The 19,916-nt window shown below is 36.5% G+C and overlaps 1 protein-coding gene across 3 annotated transcripts in view; it reads right to left on the bottom strand.

Moving 5' to 3' along the window:
• Positions 1-219: 219 nt before the first annotated feature.
• LOC113402312 (protein Fe65 homolog) overlaps positions 220-19,916 on the bottom strand; it is a 91,574-nt gene continuing 71,877 nt past the window's right edge. For 2 of the 3 annotated variants that reach the window (XM_064218445.1, XM_026642531.2), the window contains exons 4-13: positions 6,174-6,212; positions 5,691-5,905; positions 4,898-5,138; positions 4,301-4,493; positions 3,507-3,634; positions 2,412-2,605; positions 1,912-2,114; positions 1,523-1,699; positions 1,002-1,168; positions 220-931 (exon numbers count right to left, since the gene is read on the bottom strand). In XM_064218445.1, the coding sequence (XP_064074515.1) occupies positions 1,016-1,168; positions 1,523-1,699; positions 1,912-2,114; positions 2,412-2,605; positions 3,507-3,634; positions 4,301-4,493; positions 4,898-5,138; positions 5,691-5,905; positions 6,174-6,212 (1,543 nt within the window). In that variant the 3' untranslated portion in view covers positions 220-931; positions 1,002-1,015. The remainder of the gene's footprint in view (positions 932-1,001; positions 1,169-1,522; positions 1,700-1,911; positions 2,115-2,411; positions 2,606-3,506; positions 3,635-4,300; positions 4,494-4,897; positions 5,139-5,690; positions 5,906-6,173; positions 6,213-19,916) is intronic. The other variant, XM_064218446.1, reaches the window with a different exon arrangement.

Here is a 19,916-nt window from a genome sequence, read left to right as displayed (position 1 = left end):
CTTTGTGTGAAAGCGTGACTCTTGTGAATGATATATGTTTATATAATGCTTAATCGATTACTAACAAAATTAATTTATCGTATTATTAGATATGTATATAAAATGTATTTAATCAAAACATTTCGTATGAATACATTTATAAATTATTTAGAATCGTTTTCAATTTTGTATTGTATTAACAACTCATTCAAATTCTAGTTATATAATTTGAAATTCGAAGAACGGCAAACGGCATGATTGTAAACTTTTTATTTGTGCTATAATAACTTATCCACACTTGAGTTTCGTAACAGGGATGCGCAGCAAAATCATAACATAACCTAAAATTATTTCGGACTTACTTTTAAACGTTGTTTAGCAGCTGTTCGGTTAAACACTAATTTGTCTCTGTCTTAAGCATTGATTTAACATTCAAAAGACGGAGACAGCATCGTCCATCTAGCCAAAACTTAAACAACATTTATAGGTTAAGTCCTTTGTGTATAAAAACGAAACAATTAAACAAGTTTGAAACATTTGGAATACAAACAGTCACAGTTATTTATTTTATTAATAAATGTCAACAAATATTCGAGTTCTATATTTAAAACGTATATTATATAGCCCTGAAAGATCATTATATATTTTGATAATACATTATATCATACGGTATATACCGTGTACATATTTGAAACGAGAACGTAAAATTATTACATCGGTTTATATCATTGACTTATAACACTAATATCTTAACCGCATTGATGGGACGTCGTGAAATAATAACGGAGCGATACTCATCGCGGGAAGCGGATCAGCGGTGCGGCGCGAGAGTGGCGCGAGAGTGCCGCGGGAGGGGCGCGAGAGTTGCGCGGGAGGGGCGCGATAGTGGCGCGAGTGTCGCGCGAGCGGCGGCTACGCGGTGCGCTCCTCGTCGTGGATCGCTGGGAGTTGACTGGAAAAATATACTTTACCTTAATATTGTTGTTGTTGAATAACTAACCGCTGGGCACTAAATCACTCACCCGTCAGTCGGCGCTCAGGAGGCGCGGCGGCCCGTGAGCGAGCCCACGAGCGACTTGAGCGCCTGCCCGAGCGACGCGCGCGCCGCGTCCCCCCCCGCGCCCGCCGCCGCCCCCGCGCCGCCCCCCCCGCAGCCGCCGTGCGCGTCCAGGCACTTCTGGTAGCGCAGCTGCGGACACACGGCACGTTACGGTTGCCACTACTGATTTTACGATTATAAAATTCTACGGTAGTAAAAAATTTCAGTGCAAATAAAAAGGCCCATTTTTATTCTATCCACGACATTACTGAAATGCAATTCGGGTGAGATATAAACTACTTTTTGCATCAGAAAAATAAAGGTTTCTTCGAAACCGTCAATGAAATACTCGACGACTATTTTTTATTAAAAGCGACAACTCTACGGTTTCGGGAGGGCTTTTCCTTCCCATCACTCATCATGCAGGTCTTCGCTGAGGTTCCGATTGAATATTTCCCCTCAGTCGGGCCTACGATGAGAGCCGGTTACGTCGTGGCGTCAGACCTTGCAGGCGGCCTCGATGGTCTTGCAGAGCGCGCCGGAGGAGGGCTCGGCGTGGAAGGCGTGCGCCACGAACTGGTCCTGCGGCGTGTGCACGATGAAGGCGCAGCGTCGCACGTCGCGCCCGATGCCCAGAAACGACAGGTAGCGCACGCGGCACTCCACCAGCGGACTGCTCTCCTGCGAAGGCCATGGCGTTTAAGTCATTATTGCCAAAAGCGTTAACCATTTTCTCTATCGATCGTTAATGACGCCACGTGAAAAATGTAACAACTGTCTTTTATCTGTATGAGTTATTACTCATACAGATAATACACTGGTTCATCACCGTTAAATGTTTCAAAAATCTTTCAGTAAAAGTAAATTATAAATTCAAGATATTCTTCACTGACCCCTTCTTCTGTAATAGTGATCATGGAGGGTGCGACTGCGACGGCGACCGGTCTCCAGGCGGAGGGCGCTCGGGCCGCCGCCAGTCGGTCGATGGCGTCGTTCAGAACGTCCATTCCAGTAGCTCGCGGGACTTCCGCACTGCCCAGATATCTCGCTCTCACTGTCTTCCGAGGCTCCTCCATGGGAGTTGGGAATGACGCTCCTAAACAACAGTTAAGTAATCGGTGATCACGATTTTAAGGAGTGTACCCATAGACCATATAGAACAAGATTTTTGGTTTTGGAAATCTCCATATTAGTGGCTAATAATTATAATTTATCTCATCACGTGATATCTAATGTTCAGTACCAATTAATAAAGGCGTAATATTTTCTTAAGCAGGGTTAGCTTATCATTTGTCATGATTTCAGAATGAGATGAAACTAAATTCATCAAGTACAACGCATTTTGGCTTTTGGTTATTGACCATGAAATACTTGGTGTTTGGCCAGCACTCACCAGACAGTGGCCGCGGTCGCCTGGCGGCCGGCAGGTCGGTGGGGCGCGGCGGCGGCTGCAGCGAGCGCTCGATCATGATGCGCTTACAGATGTCCCGCAGCGCGTTGGCGATGGAGCGCGCGGGCGCCTCGCAGCGGAACACGTGGCACATGTGCTTGCGCGTCACGCGGTCGCGAGCCACGTATGCGAAGTCTCTGCGTTGAGAGATTTGACAAATAAGTAATGAGGGATCAAAGTCTGCAAATATGTAAAAAGGAGATCTTGAAATTGTAATATTATTTGTAAATATTAACATTTCGAGACCTTTTTGCCCTTGATACTATACTTCTAATTTCCAAGTTTAGTTTGTATCCTTACAAACTTAATTTGGAATGTAGGTAATAACTTACGTTACATTAAGTTATTACAGATTTATTGAAAGCACATGAAATCAGCGTTTGGATTGAAGGTGAAAGTTTATTTCGTTGAAGCATTAAATGATTTGGTTATTAACCGAAAGCACTTAATTAATTCAGAAAATATCACTAATTTTAAGTAGCTAATATAAGTGAGTACTCTTTTAGAATTCTAAATAAATTATTAAATTTTGAAAAAGTCTATCTGATGTTAGCATTATTATTGATCCATAAAACTGACCGCGAATTAATAAATTTGGTTGAAAAAATCGTCCCATGAGGATCAACTTAACCTACAAACTTTGATGTCGAGTTTTACCACATAACCATAAATAATGATCAGCTCAACAAAAAAAAAAAACAAAGATAATATCAGATCAGAGAATACATAAAAGAACTCTGCTATTATTTTCATAATTCTCCGTCAAAAATAAGATTTAAACGATTTTCGTCTACTGGGACTATAACGATATATTCATCTACTGCGTCTACTGGATGATCTCTACAAATTTTATGCATTTTATTTCATACCTTTCACTAATCCCAGAATGCGTAATGAAAAAGATTTTTATTAGTCAATTAATTGCAAGTTTATTTCATGACGAACTAAGGTACAGTAGCTTTTTTTATGGTAAGACTTCACAAAATTATATCTACTTAGCTGACACTGAAAACATTATACAACTCTTGGTTTACTCACCGTCCATTATCCCTGCCGACTCCCCACACACGGATCGTGTGTATAGGTTGTGTGTGCAACGTGTTCAGGCTCTCTGGGTCGATCAACTTAAGGGCTCCATCGTCTAGATCCATGAATAGATCCTTACCCTGAAATTAGAAGAAGACTCTCCAGCTTATCTATCAGCTGCTTGCTACCGTGTGGTACACACGGACCAAATACATTACCAATTAGTAGTTACGGCAATTAATAGGTAGATTTCTTTTGTGCTCTTGCGAATAGTTCTATTTGCTTAATATAATATATATATTATTTCATGGTATGGGCATGTTATGCGGAGGAATGAGGACCATGTTGTGAGAAAAGTTTTGAGAATGGATGTGGATGGATATAGAGGTAGGGGACGACCCAAGAAACGATGGATGGATTGTGTGAAAGATATGGTTAGAAAGAATGTTACTTGTGAGAGAACGTCCGACAGAGAAGTATGGAAGAAGAAGACATGCTGCGCCGACCCCAAGTAAAATTGGGATAAGGGCAGGAGGATGATGATGATGATGATGCTTAATATAGCCAAAATATCAACATAGCTACTATTCTTTAACATCAGCTTTAAATTTTTCAATGTAAGTAATTAGAAATGTCTCATCTTTTAGTTATTCATGCCCCATTTTATTGACTAAGAATACCACTATGGAGGCGGATTAGTAACGGTTAAAGTGGATTATTGTTTATAATGTTGTCTACGTTCTACCTAATGCAGAACATTAATGTTTTATATTAATGGAAATTAGTGTAGTTAAAATGTAACTCACATCGCCCCAGCGGCCGACTTGATCCAGCAAGTCATTGCGGCCGAGGCTCAAGTCCACGATACACTTATTAACTGCACGACTCGAGCGCTCCGGTGTGAGGTCAGCCTCGGAGATCTCAACCCAGCCGAGAGATCTAACGAAGAAACGTACAGCGCGCCCTTCTTGCTCAGGACGGACGGGATAGCTGCGGCGTCTATGGATAGAAGAAAATACCAGAACTAATTACTAAAACATAATTTACCCAAAAGCAACCATTCAGAGACACGTTTTATTTATTGACAAGTGTTGATAAGAAACTGTCGTAACTATTTAATATTTTTATTTATTTTCATGGATGTAGAAGAATGGTGAGATGGATCACCTGATGATAAAGGATCTTCCAATACGGGCGCTCCTCATTACAGGATCTAAATATATGTTCGTTGTGCTTGTAAAATAAACTGGCACACTCATGAGCCGGATTCTAAAGTTAAAAGAAATTTAAGGGGATTGGTTCCTACCCAATGGGCCTGCACAATGTATAACTATGTAGAAATTCCAGGTAGTTTAGTTAAGACACATGCATTTAAGAAAATCGAGATTTACAACCATACTTACTTGTAAGCTACTTCCTCTCTTCGTTTCCTTTCAAAATCTTGATCGACATGATCCAAAGCACCGCTCGTGGTACTCCTGGTGACGGACGACGTCATAGCTCCTTCATACTTGATATCTGACAAGTTTGAACAGTCTCGCACCATGGATATGCGAGACTCTCTGGCCTCTATGGGTGGCATTTTTGGTATTTCTCTTTGAATGGTCCCGCTTTTTATGTGCCAATAGTAAGGACCATCATTGTCTGTAAATATGACACAACGAAAAATTAATACAATAAGGAATTATGATACTTTATGATTACGATTTGCTTTAATTAATGTCTATATGATGTGCAATTATAACTTGTTAACCTCATTGTTTAGCAAAATATAAGGCTTGTCAACAATTCTCATTAGTCCCCGTGCCTTGGAAAGCATTTTAAGCGCTAGAACTCTCTCTTATCATGTCGGATTGGCGTCTCGGCGGTTTAAGAGAATGAGAATAGGAAGTGCATTTGTGTTTGTACGATAATATGTCCTAGTGGCCCTTGAACATAACCGCCCAGATCGAATTTGGTCAGGAAAACTACAAGTATCAAGTAATAAAAGAACATTTCATTTGTAGGGTATTTGAGTAAAATTTCTTAGCTAGTTTACTTAGAGTGACTTGTATATTTCAGTCAAAGTTTAGCCAAGTATTTCAGTCAATACGTCAAAAGTGCAAATCAAATATTAATAATAATTTTATTTAATTTATCGTCGTATTAACTTTTTTGTTACTACGCGCTGGACTGATTACTTCTGTAATATGTTACCTTCATGTTTCTCCCATCCTGGAGGCAGCGTTTCTTTCTTGGGACGCAATTTGACAGGTATGGCGTACAGGTCGTCGTTAGGTCCCTCCGCACAGTGGGGGACTGGACCGGAGTGACTCTTTTCATTGTCCTCCTGATCAGCCCTCTCTTTTTCCGGAGGGGGAGAATCCCCGCCGCCATTCTGTTGGGGCGGCGTGATGAGGCCGCTTTTGTCGCTGTAATAAATTAAAAAAACATATTTCAATTATTTTATCCAATATATATTATTTATTATCAGAAATGGTGACGTCATCAGCTATTGTATCTAAGGAAATATTAATTGCTCCTATTCATGTCACCTTTAAAACGATTTGATACGGGTTATAAACTAAATAAATTTGACAATTATTTGAACTACCAAGTTCTTCATGTCGAGATACGGATCGAGCGATTTCTGCATATAGCATTAATGATAGACTAATAATTATATAATAGATTACTCACTTTACTTTGTTTACGGGCGAAGACGCTTCGTCTTCGACTCTGGAAGTAAAGAAAACAATCTATTAATATAGATTAGTTTTTTAATATCTAACCCTCAATTTAAGTGTAAATCAGGTATTAAAAGTGAGAGCAAATTGTCCAAAAGAACAGGATCGAACATACGATTTTAATATCGTTGGGCAGTTCGTAATCCATTGCTCTATAATCCTTTCTAATAGTTGAATTAATATAATAGATACGAATAGATGGACATCAATAATAACATTTTGATTTTGATTGTTTAGTACTTTCACCTTACCGGTTTGTGGTAGTGAACTTGAGTTCTACTCCACTAAGTACAGGGTTTGTTATTCATTTCGTGGTGGGAGAAAAAAGAAGTCTAATGAAATGCAATTATATAATATAGAAACTTATACGTACTTAGTATTTGTTGATTTGTACGATAAATAAATTAAATTGTACTTTATTAACACAATGTAATTAAAATCGTAGAAAAGAGGAACTACTGAGTTTCTTGGCGTTTCTTCTCGGTGGAATCTACTTTCCGAACCGGTGGTAGCTATTCGTTTAATTAAATATTGTAACATGACGATTCAAAGGTGCTTTTATGAGCCTACTTGAATAAAGAATATTTTGATTTTGTACATATTACTTTAGAAAATATACATACATATACAATAATTATGACCTTTCTGACATACGGTTTGTTCCAGCGTCGAATGAAATTGTCTTCAAAAAATTGTAAAAGCGTGATGGAATTAGTTTCCAATCCTTCTTCTTAAATGAGAAGTAAAATGAGACTTGACCAGAAGTGGGACACTTACGGACTCTCACACTTCAAAAAAAGTAAAACTTATATTTCCATTCATAAAAATTTACGGAAAAGGTTGGTTCAAACATTATCTGGTCAGCCAATAACACGGGTTGGACCAACTTAGGCCATTCCCAAACGAACAGACCGCCAAATTAGCCGCGTACCGGCTTTATGACCAATCTCGGTGTTAATGGGTCCAATTTGAACATTTTATGAGTGTACAGTTAACAAAAACGCCAGCGTACATGTTCAACTATTAACGGGACACGGGACGGGACGGGACGGGACGCTTAAATGTTTGTTTTACTTTTTAATAGACGATTCTGTGGATGTTATATTTACCGCTTAATTTCTTTGATCTGAGTGTTCTGTGTCGAGGTTTTAATATGATAATTATGAAAAGATTATGAATGACTGCTATAAGGCCGCAGATCCAATATTATATTGTTAAAATCCCAAGACAGATTAAGAGTCCGATCCCAGGTGGCCCAGTAGTTAGAACGCGTGCATCTTAACCGATGATTTCGGGTTCAAGCCCAGACAAGCACCACTGAATTTTCATGTGCTTAATTTGTGTTATAATTCATCTCGTGCTCTGCGGTGAAGGAAAACATCGTGAGGAAACCTGCGTGTGTCTAATTTCAACGAAATTCTGCCACATGTGTATTCCACCAACCCGCATAGCAGCAGCGTGGTGGAATATGCTCCAAACCTTAAAGGGAGAGGAGGCCTTAGCCCAGCAGTAGGAAATTTACAGACTGTTAATGTGTATGTGTGGGTTTTATGTCGAGAAATTTAGAGAAATTTATTTACCAATTCCGCAACCAATGTTCTGGAGATTTCCTTTTCTCAAGTTATGTACTATTAGTGAACCTCAATCAGATATCCTAGATTACATAATCTATTTGTAGACTACAAATGAATACTGCAGTTGCATAATTAGTTCAAAATTATTTCCACCTTAACGATTTTCTCTAGTCACCTTGCTCTAGTGCGGGCTAGAAAAGGATAGCATATTCAAACGTGTATTTTTTTTCGGTAAAAACATTTTAGAACTAATTAAAAATTAAGTTAACACCTATCAAATTAGGTTAGTTTAGATATCGCATACAAAATAATCTGCTCAAATGTGTCCCTTTATAAAGATTCTTTATTTCGATTCGACATTCGGATTATCGAGGAAATCTCGTTCCGACAGCGTGTAGTCGTGCTCAGTTTTTATGTCCGCAGTTTGCATAGAAACAGGTCGTAAACGGACGCAGCCGAGGAGCATTCCGCTCGAATTTAACACAGAGTGCACGTTTGTTTTGAAAACGCCAGCTAGAATTTTTGATTCCAATGCATACTTTATCAAGGGGAATGTAATTTCGTCTGCTTCCTCCTACATATGTATAGTATTATGTACACATTAGTATAGCTGAGCTTCTATCATAGCACACGTTATGCTAATGCTAAATGATGTATATGTCGTATTGTCATTAATACGGGCAAGTGGCAAATAAGGCGTACTTTATATTTTATAACCTGAAGCGAAACACTAGCTACCCCGTGGCGCTTTGCTGAGTCCGTGCCAGCGTGCTTTAGGTTCATTTGATCAGTAAACCTTGGATGCAACATAACCTGTCTAGGAACTGCTCAGGGTTTAGTGATAAGACACTGATTTGTCGTAACGCTGTCACATTTTGTACGATACCCACATAAGCTCCCAAGATGACATCCAAAAACGAAATAATAATAATTTGTTCATAATATTATTTTTAAAGGTTATAATTTTACCATATATACATATATATATATACCCAACATATATAGATGATACTATTTTACATATGTTTTTTTTTTCTTAAATATTCTTATGACAACAGACGTGACGTCTGAGTGTTTCGTGTTCATTTTCTATTAGTTCGTTGAACGTTTTTTTTTATGTTTCTGCACAATTTTATTTCCAAATATAATGACAATCTAAATTTTAGATCTTTGATGACTAAACAATTTTCAATTGAAATTCTTGTCGGAGGATTAGAATTATATTATGTTCTTATAAACTTTCTCACAATATCATTTTTTAGTCGTATCTTAAAAAGTAACAGTTTATAAATGTCCCACTGCTGGACTAAGATCTCGTCTCCTGTAAAGGAGAAGGCTTGGAGCTCAGTCCACTACGTTTCTCCAGTGCTGGTTTATGAAAACACATGTTACAAAGCAGATTAATCACATGAAAATACAGTAGTATTACCTGAGTCTGAACCTTGAGTTTGAGTCTTGGGTAAAAATACTGAGGCTTTTCTGTTTGTATCTCGAATACCCGCAGTCTTGGGTATGATTCACTGGCCCTTCTCGGCTTGTATCGCAAATTACCCGAAACGTGTAAGATTGGACTTTATTTGTAATTGATCGCGCCAATGTTGAAGATGGAGAAATGAGAAGAGTATTTTGCTCTTGAATAACGAATTTAATCTCATTAACAATAATATTTTATGTAAAAAGAAAATTCTTATTCTTTTGACGTCCAAGTCTCCAAGCGCAATGCTTCTTTTAAAAAATGACGTCTTGCCGTAATTAATTTGTATATAGCAAGGAGGTTTTATTTGGCTCGAACATCCTCCCCCCGCTCGAAGTCCTCAGGATTTCGTGTAAACTCAGGCAGCAGGCAGAGATTATGAATAGCCCGACGAACGATGCCCTTTGAAGTGACAACGTCCACTACTCTCGACACTCCGTCAGAACCCGGGTATAATTTGTGAACCCGGGCCATGCGCCATTTTAAAGGAGGTGCATTGGTCTCTTTGATGACGACCAAATCTCCTTCTTTTAATCCTCGTTTGTTGATTCGCCATTTATGTTTCTGCTGTAGTTCGCTTAAATATTCATTCCTCCAACAATCTGACGGTAATGATGTCAGAGGTCGGCCAATCAAAAAGTGTGCGGGAGTCAAAGGATATAGATCATTAGGATCAGAGGAAATGGGAGTTAAAGGTCTGGAATTTAGGATGGCTTCAATTTGTGTGAAGAGGGTAGACAACTCTTCGAAAGTTAAATGTTTGTCACCTAATATACGAGTTAAATGGTATTTCGCGCATTTGACGCCTACTTCCCAGAGTCCCCCAAAATGTGGAGAATATGCCGGTGAAAATTTAAATTTAATGCCTTCATCGGCTGCGAAACCAGAAATACTTTCGTTATTTGATTTTAAGAACGTTCTAATCTCGTTGTTTGCGCCGACAAAATTAGTGCCATTGTCGCAATACAATTCCAATGGCTTTCCTCTACGAGATACAAAACGTCTCAGACACAACATGAACACATCAGTGGAGAGTTCGCTTGCTAACTCAAGGTGCAAGGCTTTCGATGAGAAACATACGAACAAGCATAAGTAGCACCTTGAAATTTTACTGCCGCGTCCCTTACGATCAGTAATGTAAAATGGCCCGGCGAAGTCGACACCACTAACGTGAAATGGGAGACTTGGAGTAACTCTCATGACAGGTAAGTTTCCCATGATAGGATTTGAACCTTGTGCTTTCATGATTCTGCACAGTCTACAATTATTGACAGTACTTCTAGATAATATTCTGCCTCTTAAAGGCCAAAACTTGTCTCTTAATGTGCTAAGTAACAGCTGCGGACCTGCATGTAAGAGTGTTTTGTGATAATGTGTAAATAACAATTTGCAAAAATGATTACTTGAATCTAAAAGAATGGGATGTTTCTTCTCGTAAGGTTCACTCGAATTATGAATCCGGCCTCCTACACAAATAATGCCTTCTTGGTTTATAAATGGAGTTAAGGACAAAATTCGAGACTTTGGAGGTAAGATTTGTTTATTTTCGAGTAATCTAATTTCTTCTAAAAAACATAAGCTTTGATGTTGTTTTATTAATATACTTAACGATTTATTTAAATCGTTTGTTGTCAAAGGTCCTGTAAGTTTGCAGTGTTTATTTTTTGTATTATAAATAAATCGCAGAGCATAGGCGAGAGACCTTTGCAGAATTGTGAATTTTGAAAATCTTTCAAAATGTATAATTTCTAATGTATTTGACTTTGTATGTGTAATTGATTGTAATGTAGTTATTATTTTTTTATTTTTCCTTTCAGGTAATTCATGAATAATGGTTGTGTTAATGGGTGCTGGCCAGTGACTTGAATTTTCAGTAAGAAATGACGGACCCTCCCACCATAGCTTACTGGAGTGTAACGATTTTGGGTTTACACCTCGAGATGCTAGGTCTGCTGGATTCATGTCGCCAGGTACATGTCTCCATACACCTACTGATGTCAGTTCTTGTATTTCACTAACGCGGTTGGCAACAAAAGTATTTAAGTCAGTAGACTGTGATGCCAACCAACCCAGCACTATTGTTGAATCTGTCCAATGGAACACCAAATCGATCTTACAACGTAACGTCTTCAGTACCTTGTTGCTTAAGCGTGCTGACAACAGGGCACCGCATAATTCTAGACGAGGAATAGTTAAAGCTTTGACAGGGGCCACCTTAGTCTTGGCACAAAGAAGCTTCACAAGAACGTTACCCGAACTGTCACTCGATACCATGTAGATAGCTGCGGCATATGCGACCTGAGATGCGTCAGAAAACGAATGTAATTGTATGGTTTCTGATTTCTGAATAATGACACATCTCGGTATTTCAACTTCTGATACAGCATTTAAACTTGACGCAAAGTTAAGCCACTCCCTTTCTAATTTGCTATCAACTGGATCATCCCAATCTAAATTTGATAACCAAAGTCTTTGAAGAATTATTTTGGGAATAATAGTACATGGACTAAGCAAACCTAGCGGATCAAATAATTTTGCCGAATGTGACAAAATTATTCTTTTCGTTATGGATGAGTTGATATTAATGTCAACTGGAAATTGTAGGATGTCTTCAGAAGGATCCCACTTTAATCCTAAAATTCTAGATTGTGACGATGTATCTAAATCTTTAGGCAAGATGATATTTGATTTATTCTTAAAGATAGCGGGTACATTGGTTCGCCATTTTCTTAAAGGTAAGCAGGCTGAGTTGAGTTGGTTAGCTACGGAAGTAACTAATTCTTCCAGAGCCGGTTTAGTTTCAGCCCCTGAAAGAATATCGTCTACATAGAAATCCTCTCTAATCACTTGGGATAGTTTGTCCTCACCACATTCTTTTGATAGTTGTAAAAGGCACCGGGTACTCAGATAAGGCGCTGAAGCCGTACCATATGTAACGGTGTTTAATTGGAATATCTTTATAGGTAGTGATGGCTCATCTCGCCACAAAATGAGTTGCAAATTACGTTGGTTGTTGTGTATTAATATTTGGCGGTACATTTTTTCCACATCTGCTGAAACAACATATGTATGCTGTCTGTATCTAAGTAAAATAGAAAATAAGTCATCTTGCACTACAGGGCCAATGTGTTGGATATCATTAAACGATACCCCAGTAGATGTTTTCGAAGAAGCATCAAATACCACTCGCAACTTTGTTGTCTCACTATGTTCTCTTATGACTGCATGATGTGGAAGGTAGCATCCAAATACTGGTTTATTAATCTCGGTCATGTGTCCCATGCGTTCATATTCATGAATGAAATCTAAATATTGTTGTTTTAATTGTGGCTTATTTCTTAATCTTTTTTCAATTTGAAATAGTCGTTTTTCTGCAATGTCATATGAATCACCCAATAATTCAACCGAATTCTTCAATGGAATCTGAACACTAAATCTGCCATTTCTTTCTCTGCGAGTTGTCTGATTGAACAATATTTCGCAATAATCACTACTGATATTTTTGTTTGTTGAAGGTATGTCTTCAAGTTCCCAAAACTTTGACAGTTGCGCGCTAATGTCCTTGGAAAAGTTACACTGTATGTTAGAACTATTGTTCTTATAAAACGCACCCGAAATGGAACCAGCCACTATCCAACCTAAATATGTGTCCTGTAGTATTGGTCTTTTAGGCCCCAAATGTATTCTAGCAGACCTTACTAAGTCCCAGAATATATCAGCGCCCAAAAGTAAATCTATTTGTCTAGGTTGATAGAAGTTAGGATCAGCCAATTGAATATTGTTAGGAATGCCTAAATCATGTATATTCACTGCGACATGAGGCAGGTGTTCAGTTATTTTAGGTAAAACAAAGCATTTAATTTTTGTGTTAAAGGAATTATGCATGGAGCGCAAATGGATAGTGCAATGCTCCGTAACTTTTAACACAGTGTTGCCAATCCCGGAAACACAATGATGATAATTTTTATTTTTAAGAAACCCAATATCCCTTTGTGCTCTTTCGCTAATGAATGATGATTGGCTACCAGAGTCCAGTAAAGCCCTCAAAATAAATGTTTTGCCATTGCACGTTACCTTGACCAACGCTGTTGAAAGAAGAGCTTGATTGGTGGTAACGGCTGACATAGAAACTAAAGTGGAGGGTCCGGAGTCAACTACAGCCTCAGATGAGTTAATTTCATTAGTATTTGTAGTGTTTTCATTATGAGGTTTTGTATTTGTAGTGGTTAGATGATTATTTTGAGTGGATTGTAAAGAACTTTGTTTATGTAATAATGTGTTGTGTTTTTTGTGACAGATCCTACAGCCATTCAATCTACATTTATATGATTGATGACCTCTGCGGAGACAATTAATACATAATTTCATGATGGATGCTTTAGTTAAGCGTTCCTCGACTGGTAAAGATTTAAATTTAAGGCATTCAAAAATTCTATGATCTTGGTTACAAAGTGGACATTTCTTCTGTTTAAGATTATATTCGACGGAGGATGAAGCAATAAATGATTTTGTATGTGGCAAGATATGTCGTCTTTCATTATTATTAAACCTACCTGCCTTAACAGTTTCTAAGACTGTAGCTCGCTGGCGAAGGAAAGAATAAAATTCTTCTAATGAGGGTGAATCCAAGTCACTTCTAAATTCTTCCCATTTACGCGCTGTTACACTGTCAAGCTTCCCCAAGGCCATATAAATTATTAAAGTGTCCCACTTATCAGTAGGTTCGCCTAAAGAATTTAAGGCGTTTAAGTTTTTGGATAAAGTATCAATTAAGTCATGTATGCCTTGCTCACTTTCTTTATGTAGCTGTTGAATTGAAAACAATCCCTTAATGTGTTCATTTATTAAGAGACGCTTGTTGTCATACCGTTGGCATAAAAGATTCCATGCGATTGAATAATTAGTCGAAGACATAGTAATAGACGATATGACAGAACCAGCAGAACCTTCTAAGTACGATTTTAAATAATGAAATTTGTTTATGTCTTCTATAGAATCATTATTATGAATAAGTGATATATATGTATCCCTAAAAGAAAGCCACTGGTTTGAATTACCACTAAAAGGAGGTATTTTTAAAGGAGGCAACTTCATTAAGCTATTATGACGATTATTTGGATTATTGGATGCATTTTCATCTTTGTTCTTGTTTTCAAAATGCTCCAACAAAGATTGAGCCTTAGCAATTAAATTATAAAATAAATTCTCCGTTATATCGCGTTCCTCAAGCTGCTTTGACGTATCATCTTCTAATAATTCTATCTGTGATTGTATGACTTCAAAACAGCTTGAAAGGTCACGCAACTTGTCACATCTTAAGCGAAGTTCGTTTAATTGTACCGCATTAAATTCTTTACATTCCATTAATGGTGTTAAATATTTATCAAAAAGAGTTAATCTACCTCTAATGGTTGCTCTTTGTCTACTAAGATCCTTTAACTTACTCATTTTAACGGCGAAAACAACGCACAATTAATTAACTGTTTTTACAAAACAAATCTAACAATATAATTATTGAATTTGTACTTTACGTGAATCCCGTTACGAATCGGTTTCGCAGCCGGCCGGTCTCTGACAACACGCTTGCAATTGTATGTAGGAGCGAGATTCTGCGACACTCGCCACGATTTTACAACCAATTCCGAACTTATAGATGTTTATTTCTGTAATTTGTATAATAATTATTTGAATATGTGAGTTGACTAAAAAACATTCTCGTCTACCGTTTTCACACAAATCGAATGAAAAAGAATTTATTATGAAGGATTGAAGACGTATTTTCCTCGGATTGATGGCTGCAGCTGGATGCTGGCGATGTCCTGGAGGGCGAATAGTCTTGGCTTCGTTTTTCGATAGGTATTACGGTAGGTGGATTGTTCGGTAAAGATCACGTCGGGGTCACCAAATGATCGCGCCAATGTTGAAGATGGAGAAATGAGAAGAGTATTTTGCTCTTGAATAACGAATTTAATCTCATTAACAATAATATTTTATGTAAAAAGAAAATTCTTATTCTTTTGACGTCCAAGTCTCCAAGCGCAATGCTTCTTTTAAAAAATGACGTCTTGCCGTAATTAATTTGTATATAGCAAGGAGGTTTTATTTGGCTCGAACAGTAATGATCTTAGAAAATTTACCGAGAGATTGGAAACTGTTGATGTGACGGTCATAATGACTTTTTGATACTTTAATGTCATCAAGTGACAGTTACCACTATCAGTGGTAACTGTCACTTGATGACATTGCTCGTACACTAGCGATAGTCATTAGGCGATGTAAGGTATGTTTAAAATTGTTTACGTCGCTAACGTCTATGTACAGTGACGACCACTTACCATCAGGTGACCTATTTGCTATCAAAAACCTAATAGTATCAACAAAAGCAAAACTAAGTTATTGTCCTAATCCAGAATTTCGAAAAATCCTTTAAATATTTTTGTAATTACAATGACCACCTATATTTATTTAAAAAAGTACCTATGCGTTCTTGTCCAGTTAAAAATGCTTTGTTATCGTTAACTTGAATAAAACACATTTGATTTGAATTAATTAAGTCTACATTGGGGGCAATAAAAATACGAAATAATAAACAATTGTTTATACTTATTGAAGTTATACAACATGCAAAATATATACTTATTCTACTTTAAAGAACCTAATGTGTATAGAAATGGAACTAGTTATTGTATCGTGTGAGGTTTATGATTTTTTTAAATTGCTATTTTTGTATCTCAAAAGTTTTTATTTATTTTTTGTTGCCTGCGTAACTTTGTTACCAGACAGCATCACAATTTAAGTTTGAGGATCTCTTTTTTTTGGTAACGAAGTTCTTTTAACACGACTTACAGCAGATTTAACTGGCGGAAATCGTCACGCAAGGAAAAAGTGTTGTTCCAGACGTTCTTTCCCTCTCTTTCCCTTTCTCTCTGTCTCTTTCTATTATTTATATGTTTCATATAATAGTAACAGTCTAGTCATTTCATTATTTTCGAACTTTGTTTGTAATGTGTTTGTTATTTAATACACAATATATAGCAATAGCAAGTTCCTTTCATCCGGTTGTCTCAGGACAACCTTCCATTTTTATCCATGCATGGTATATGCAATATAAATATCTGTCTGCAAAGAGGACGTAGATTCCTGACGACGCTTTCATTGTTTCGGAATGTGTCCTCGAAGGGTTGTTATTTGTCTTATTGGTATTCTGGATTCCTTGGCCGGTCTGGAAGGTATTCGGCCAGTCTGATAATATGAAATTGATACCATTCACTTGAGAAATATTGACAAAACGATATCAAATTCATAAATTGTCATGTTAATTATAATATGAAGGATATAGTCAAAATACATATCCTTTCATTTACTTATTTATTTAAGATAAAAAAGAACTCATTTTTTACCAACAGAAAAACAGCAGGAAATTAGACATTGATAAAATTAACGCAAGAAAAATGCTTATCGAATATTTATACTTTCAACTCTCCGCTTCCGTTATGGATTGTTATGTAAGCAAGAAAGCAATGTCATGTCGTATGCACAAAACGTTATCCGATCTCCCTTGTGTAAACTCACGCTTGCAATTTATATCAGATGAAAGTTTATTTAAAGATCATTTAGTGAATTTATTTTGTAATACGTGACCAAAATTGTGCAAGACATTGCAACGACACTGTATTTACAAGACGTGTCACGTTAGAACTATTACGTTAAACGAAGGTTATTTAAGACTTTCGTGAACGATTTCTGACGTAGCTACTGAGATCTTGGCAGAAAAACCCAATAAATAATTTATTATGACCCTAATTGGTATTACAACCCAAGATCACAGGTCTGCAGCCTTCACTAGCTAGCCAAGTAGACTAATGAGGAAGTCCCTTTAATACCTATCCTAACATTGCAAAAATAAATATATTACTTTTTTGACAGTATAATTATTATAATATTTCTTCTTGTATAAATATCTAAGAACTCGTTGTACACAATTGTATTTATCTAAAGTTTATTCGAAGCAATCTGTGAAGTCATTTCTGCACGTCATTTAATAAACTTAATTTTAAATCTTTATCATCATTGCTTCATCTTATAGTGACTATAAAAATGATTTCAGTGATAAATCATAGTTTGTTTCTCTGACAAGAATTACCTACACGATGTTATCAAGGTTTACAGAGTCAAAATCAATATACTAGCGTTACAATTGCTTATTGATAATTAAAATCTACCACCGGTGCGGAAATAAACACCTCAGGCCTGAGAAGAAACGACGAAAGTAACTCAACGGGATCTCTTTTAATATCATATTTTGCAATTATTGTTTTCATATAATAATAAAAATATACTTTCTTTATTTGAAACTGTCTGGAGATGATCATCTATTTCTCAAGGTGTTTAATCAACTAAGAATTTATATACCATAACTTCTCTTATAGACAATAGCAATAACAAAATACTATCTGAAAATATAAATTGTATTATTAGAAGGACAATATATCATTCACAGTGTGCAGAAGTAGCACATTTCAAATACGAAGCAAATCCTTTTATAATACGAGTAAATATTTCACTTTAAGAGGATAACATATTAAAAACGGGTGAATTGCTTCAGATTCTAGGTATAAATTGTTTGAGCTGTCGAGGAAACAAATGGACTGTTTCCAACAGATATGTAAAAAATAGACTAGAATTAAGGTTTACGGAGCAGTAAATATCACTGATGTCGAGAGATTTGCCAATGCCTTCGATAAGAATGCGATTTTGTGTGAATTTTGTATCAGTATTCGAATTAAAAAACGAATATTTTAATTAAAGCAAGAAGAAGAAAAAGAAAAGCAATATGGTCGATATTTCTTAAGATAATTAAATATTTTCAATAAACGTTTTATTCATTTGTAATTCGAATAAACATTGTCAAAAGAATGCTAATATTTATGTTATTGATCATACGAATAAAAATAAAGGGTGCCTCAGGGTGCACTTTTTGTACCATATAGATTCCTGATTGACATCAATGTAATTTATGTTAAATCTAAATATTTTGTAACAACATCCAAAATCAAACTTTTTGATCAGCTCTGTTAAAAATATTTTTATAATTTTATCTCAATATTTTTTTTTGTCAGTTTATTACCCTGTGTATCTCTTGCAGCTACCTATATTGTCAGAGTGAAAATAAAATCTTATAATAAACTAAATATAGCGCTAATCGAAACAGCATATTTTAATTTATTACATAAAGCTCTTAGATAAATTACGTGCGTGCGGTTCAAGCGCCAAGGTACCAATAATGACATTATTTCATCCTCAACGATAGAATACCAAAGTGCATTCGAAGATATCTCGCAATAATATTCTACAATGTTCATTTCCAGGCAATTTTCCACTGGATTCTGATTGCATTCACGTTCCGATTTCATTTCAGAGGGCACTCGTGGCTGCTTTTCGTAATATAGATATTAAACTTCGCCATTGGCTGTCTGGATCTGTCTAATTTATGGTTTGAGTTTTGAAATAATTTCCTCTTAGGTTTTGTATTTCATTAGTACGTATAGTTAGTAAACTATACGGAACAAGTTTTGGTAATTAATTAAATAATTTAAAGTTACTTTTTATCATACAACTACGAAACATGACCTAACATGACCCAGCGCTGTTTCCTCTGAAAGATTGATTTGAGTTGGTGAAAAAAACTCCTTTTTGAAATCAAAAGAAGCTCCTTTCTCGCACGTTTTAACATTACAGTACAAAACTTTTATTGGTGTTTCTGGTCTATGTATTATAGAGACAGTGCGTCTGTCAGTCAGTTAAGGAAGAACTTTTGGGGACAGAACTGAATATCCTTCACACAGATTATTGAATTAGTCTAACCTGTGCGATAGAGTAATTTACTATAGAGCTATGCTCAGAGTTATTTATATTTAATTATAAAGTCATATTATGTCGCAAACAAAGGCGCGACGTTGATATATGTATATAACACAATTTGATTTAGTTGATTACTTTTAGTATCAGGCGATCTAATATACATATATAATAGCCTAGAAGGTCCAGTGATTAGAACGCGTGAATCTGAACCAATTAATCTCGTGCTCAGCGGTGAAAAAACATCTCCAGGAAACCGGCATGGGAGTAATTTTAATTAAATTGTGCCAAATGTATCCACCAACACCGATCTTAGCAGCATAGTCGATGAAGCTCTAAAACTTCTCCTCAAAGGGTGAGTAGGCCTTCTTAGCCCAGCATTGGAGCATTAAAAGGCTGTTACTAAGCTCTTTACGTTGTAGAAAAGTCTAGAAAAAGTACCAAGTCTCCTCAAACGTATACAAAATATTTTAAGAACAACAGAATTTATAGTTTGTTTTCAATTCCTTACTTGTTACCATATGAATTTGTTAACATTCAAAATGAAAAACAAACACATTATTCTTCACTGCTATGTTATACATAGTTTCACAACCAATATACTCTGGCACGCAGTAAAGTAACTTAAACAGTTATCGGTAGCAACGGCAGTGCCAGTAAGTTCGGGTTAAGTAAACAGTCACATAAATTTGCAACCCAATTTAAACTTCTCTGAAAATAACCTCAGAAACACCATTAATATCGCATTCGAAGTGAAAAGGTTCTTTCTTATTTAAAATTTCATCACTTT

The sequence above is a fragment of the Vanessa tameamea genome, chromosome 22, assembly GCF_037043105.1.
Source record: "Vanessa tameamea isolate UH-Manoa-2023 chromosome 22, ilVanTame1 primary haplotype, whole genome shotgun sequence".
NCBI classification, from domain to species: domain Eukaryota; kingdom Metazoa; phylum Arthropoda; class Insecta; order Lepidoptera; family Nymphalidae; genus Vanessa; species Vanessa tameamea.
Note: the sequence above shows the minus strand (reverse complement) of the source record. Positions and strands in the feature narration are given on the sequence as shown.